The sequence below is a fragment of the Trypanosoma equiperdum genome (assembly GCF_001457755.1).
Source record: "Trypanosoma equiperdum strain OVI genome assembly, contig: ctg_1623, whole genome shotgun sequence".
Classification (NCBI taxonomy): Eukaryota; Euglenozoa; class Kinetoplastea; order Trypanosomatida; family Trypanosomatidae; genus Trypanosoma; species Trypanosoma equiperdum.
This window is the reverse complement of record NW_027123642.1, coordinates 1-3,851: the sequence shown is the minus strand read 5'-3', so window position 1 is coordinate 3,851 and position 3,851 is coordinate 1. Positions and strand designations below refer to the sequence as shown.

The window sequence follows — 3,851 nt, the reverse complement described above, 5'->3', positions numbered from 1 at the left end:
GTGGACGTGTGGAAGGACTAGCGCATTTCACTGGCATATCCTTTTAAAATATGATCCGAACAAGGACGTTTGTTTCATATCCTAACTAGCATACATCGATCATCCCTGCTTCTTTATTTTTTTTGTTTACATGGAGCCGCTGCAAGTAATGAAAAATGAAAGGGTAGTTAGTGCATGGGGTACCTCCCCCGTAGACTTGCGGCGGGGAGTTGGAGGTGAGAGTGTGGCTACTCATGACAGGGTTGAACACACTGTGAATGGTCAAGGCCGCAGTAGTAGCATTCGTTCTGCTCTCCCGGGCGAGTTTGTTAGTGGTGAAGTATCACCATTAAGTTACTCATCTCGTTGGGATCTTCAAAGGGTCCAGACGCCTCCTAGTCGTGGTAGCTCTCCTGAATGGAGGCGTGGTGCATCTTACCGCACTGGTGCAGACGGCAACCTCTTCCGCGGTTATTCCAATGTGGGCAGTGGAGTTACTAGTGACTTTGTCAGTGGCGAACATGGTTCAGACCATTGCGCATACGGCTCTCATATGGCGGAATGGGAGGAAACTGGTCACCCTCAAGATATAGGGACTAAACTGGGTACGTACTTTCGTAGCGGTTCTGCACCTGTTGCTGGGGCTTCGTCGCTTCATTACACGTTCTACGCTCCGAATTCTCGCGCGATTGGTAGTAACTCCGGTGTTGCAGGCCAGACCTCAGCTGATGTTGGAGGTCCCGCGGACCTGCCACTGCTTATTTCCGCCTCGCTGACGCCTCAACAGATAAATGGGGTTCAAAGTCGTATGATTTGTGCGAACGGGCAATCGCAGGGTGGTGTTGGAATAAAAGTGCTTGAGCTCTTGGAGTACTGGATGGGTGAGAAATCAACTGCTGAGGTAGCTGAAGGATTGATTGCCGAGTTTCTTCAGAAAGCTGGTATAAGGTATGATGCTAGTGCGACGCCGTCTAAAGCCGGTGATGAAGCTTTCTACTTACGGGAGACGTCACCTGATGATTTAGAGAAGGTCGAGGGGGGCTCGGGCACCACGCCGCATGGCGCTTGCGGCGGTAGGTCGGGACCACCCACATCACTGTCACCGTCATCGGGTTACTTCACGCTCGTTAATACTGACATAACACGCGCGGCTGGTGAGGAAGAAGTTGAAGAGCTGCAACGGGATGCGGGATGGGACGAAGGTTACGAGGATCGGGTGAAGGATGCCTTTGAGCAAAGTAGGGTCCCAAATGGACCTCCCCAACAGCCTCCGGTGCATTCCCCACCTGCCCAGCGGTCTGAAAGTGTTCCCCTTGATGCGACGAGGTTGCCAACCCCTCCAGAAGCGAAAGATGATGGCTGTGCGTCGCCGAACTTATTTTTGAGACAACGTAGTGGTCAACCGAAAGATTCCACCCTTCGGGGAGCATCATATCGGGATATACCACCTTTTTATTTTCCTAAAGGTGTGCCGAAGACCAGTGAGGAAACACTAGTAGGAGTTACTTATACGAAACACGAAAACCCACACCTCAAGGTGATCGAGGGGATGATGATCCCCGCAGCTGCATGCAAAAACGCTGCCGAGCAGGGTGCTGGGGCGAATAGCAGATCGGCGACGCGAGGTAACAAGAACGTAGTCATAGTTTCCCTAAGGGCGTTAGAGGACAAAAATGTTTCACTGTTTGTCAAAAGGGAGCTTAGTCGAATCCCGATGCCACCCAAAACAATTCAAAGTTCCCGCCCCTCTGTTGGTCCACAAGTAAGAGGGTTCTGTGTCAGCAACGGCACTCTGGCAAAACAAGGTGCAAACTACAACGACCAACTAACGCAGGCAATGCAAAGGATTTGTACACAATGCTTTGGCCTCCCGAAGTACTTTGCTTTTATGATAATGAAGATCTTGCGGGCGACTGGCGATAGTGATGCCATGGGCATGTTTGCTGCTCCGGATGTTTGCTCTCCCTTATCTAGATATTCTTCAGCTGTAACGGCCACGTGCAGTTCGCAGGCACCTATCACAGTCCAGCAGGTTTTAGATTTCTTTGAAAGTTCATTGCGTGGTCGTTCTATTGTGCGCCGTGTGTTTGAATTGTTTCTTTTAAGCTCCTCTACCGGCAAGCACAATTGCAGATCGGCAGTTGGAGCAGGCAGCAATTGCGCTTCTACGCCCCACTCGGCGTCCCCGCGGTCTTATTTGTTACCGGAGGATTTCCGCGGCTATCTGAGGATACTTCTGGATCATCACCCGGGGCTCGCCCTTCTGAAGCAGACTCCCGACGTTCAGAACAGGTACATGGAGACCGTCATCTACCGCATTTTTTACGACCTCGACCGCTTCAACCGCGGACGGATTACCTATGCCGAGATGGAAGATTCTGCTCTTATAGATTCCCTCCGCCAAGTTGATGTGGCGGATGACATCAATTCTGTCTTCCATTATTTTTCTTACGAACACTTTTATGTGCTCTACTGTCGCTTCTGGGAGCTGGACACGGACCGCGACATGTTATTGTCCCGACAGGACTTTGTAAAGTATACCCCAGATGGTGTCATGAATCCCATAATAGTGGACCGCATATTTAATGGTCTTGGCCGGCGATCGAAATCTGCCGTAAAGGATAGAATAAATTATGAAGAGTTTGTTTGGTTTTGCCTCTCTGAGGAGGACAAAACAACCCCCACAGCGGTACGCTACTGGTTTAGCATACTTGACCTTGATTGTGATGGTGTGCTTTCGTTGTACGAGCTGCAGAGATTTTACGATGAGACTAGAAGAATCATATTGGAGCACGTACCAGAGGGGGGAATACCCTTTGAGGACGCTGTGTGCCAGATATTTGATATGCTTGGTGTTACTGTGTCCTGTGGGATCACGTTACATGACCTCCTGTCGAATTCCGAGGCAGCCGGCGCGGCACTGAACATGCTGACAAATGTGGTGCGTCTTCTACAGTTTGAACAGAAGGACCCGCTTGTAGCACACCAGGACCGGCTGCTTTGTGGCTTGGAACGGACACACTGGGATCGTTTTGCTCGAGCGGAGTACGACCGTATGGCTCAGGTTGCCGCAAACGAATAATGTTTTTCACCAAGGTACTTCAGTAATTGCGTATTGCTGTTTTAATGGAGTTGAATGGGTGTGCCAAGTTGGAATGGGATGAAATGGGCTGCCGGGCGGTGTTCCTTCCTCTCTTGAATTTGTGGTCGAAACTGTGAGGTTACTGCCTGTTGCGCTTATCGCTCTTTGCACCTCCGAGAAGGTGCATTTCTGTACCCAGTAATCTGCACCGCAAAACGGAGAGGGAGTGGGAACTAATATAAATGCGATTAGAACTAGTACTAATGGAAGAGTATGTGCCTAAAAATCTTTTTCCTCAATTTGCTTATATATGTACGCATGTCTACATGCCTTTTCATCATTGATTTGACCCTGAGGTGTAATAATATAGTATTCGGTTGTGTACACTTCACCAGTCAACCATTTATTCTGCAACACCCGCTTTAATTCTCCTCTTTCTGCTTCCCCATTCCCGAATATACACATGACTCTATAGCTGTAGGTAATGGGGGATCCGTGGCTTGTTGCGTGTTTCGGTAGTTTTCTCTGATGCTTAAACCAGGCTCACATGTGTGTCCTGAGAGGTTTATGGCATAGTTGTCAGTGTATTACGAGTGTTCGCTAAAGGAGAGAGTTAGTTTTCACTCAGTAATTCTACTTCCCTCTTTTGTTAGTTGCCCCAGACCTTCCCGTTTGCAGGTGACTTTTGGGGAGGGGGACGGTAGTCGATATTGACATTATGACACGAATAACAGATGCTTCTATGTTCGTCGCACTTCCGTTGTTATTGATCTTTCCTTAACTTTCCCCT

General features: G+C 49.2%; 1 protein-coding gene across 1 annotated transcript; it reads left to right on the top strand.

Moving 5' to 3' along the window:
* Positions 1 to 130: 130 nt before the first annotated feature.
* On the top strand, positions 131 to 3,061 carry TEOVI_000897500 (EF-hand domain pair, putative; the record flags this gene model as incomplete). The annotated part of the gene is made up of 1 exon (XM_067222395.1): positions 131 to 3,061. One exon carries the CDS (start codon positions 131 to 133, stop codon positions 3,059 to 3,061), a length of 2,931 nt encoding a protein of 976 aa, XP_067078496.1.
* Positions 3,062 to 3,851: the final 790 nt, after the last annotated feature.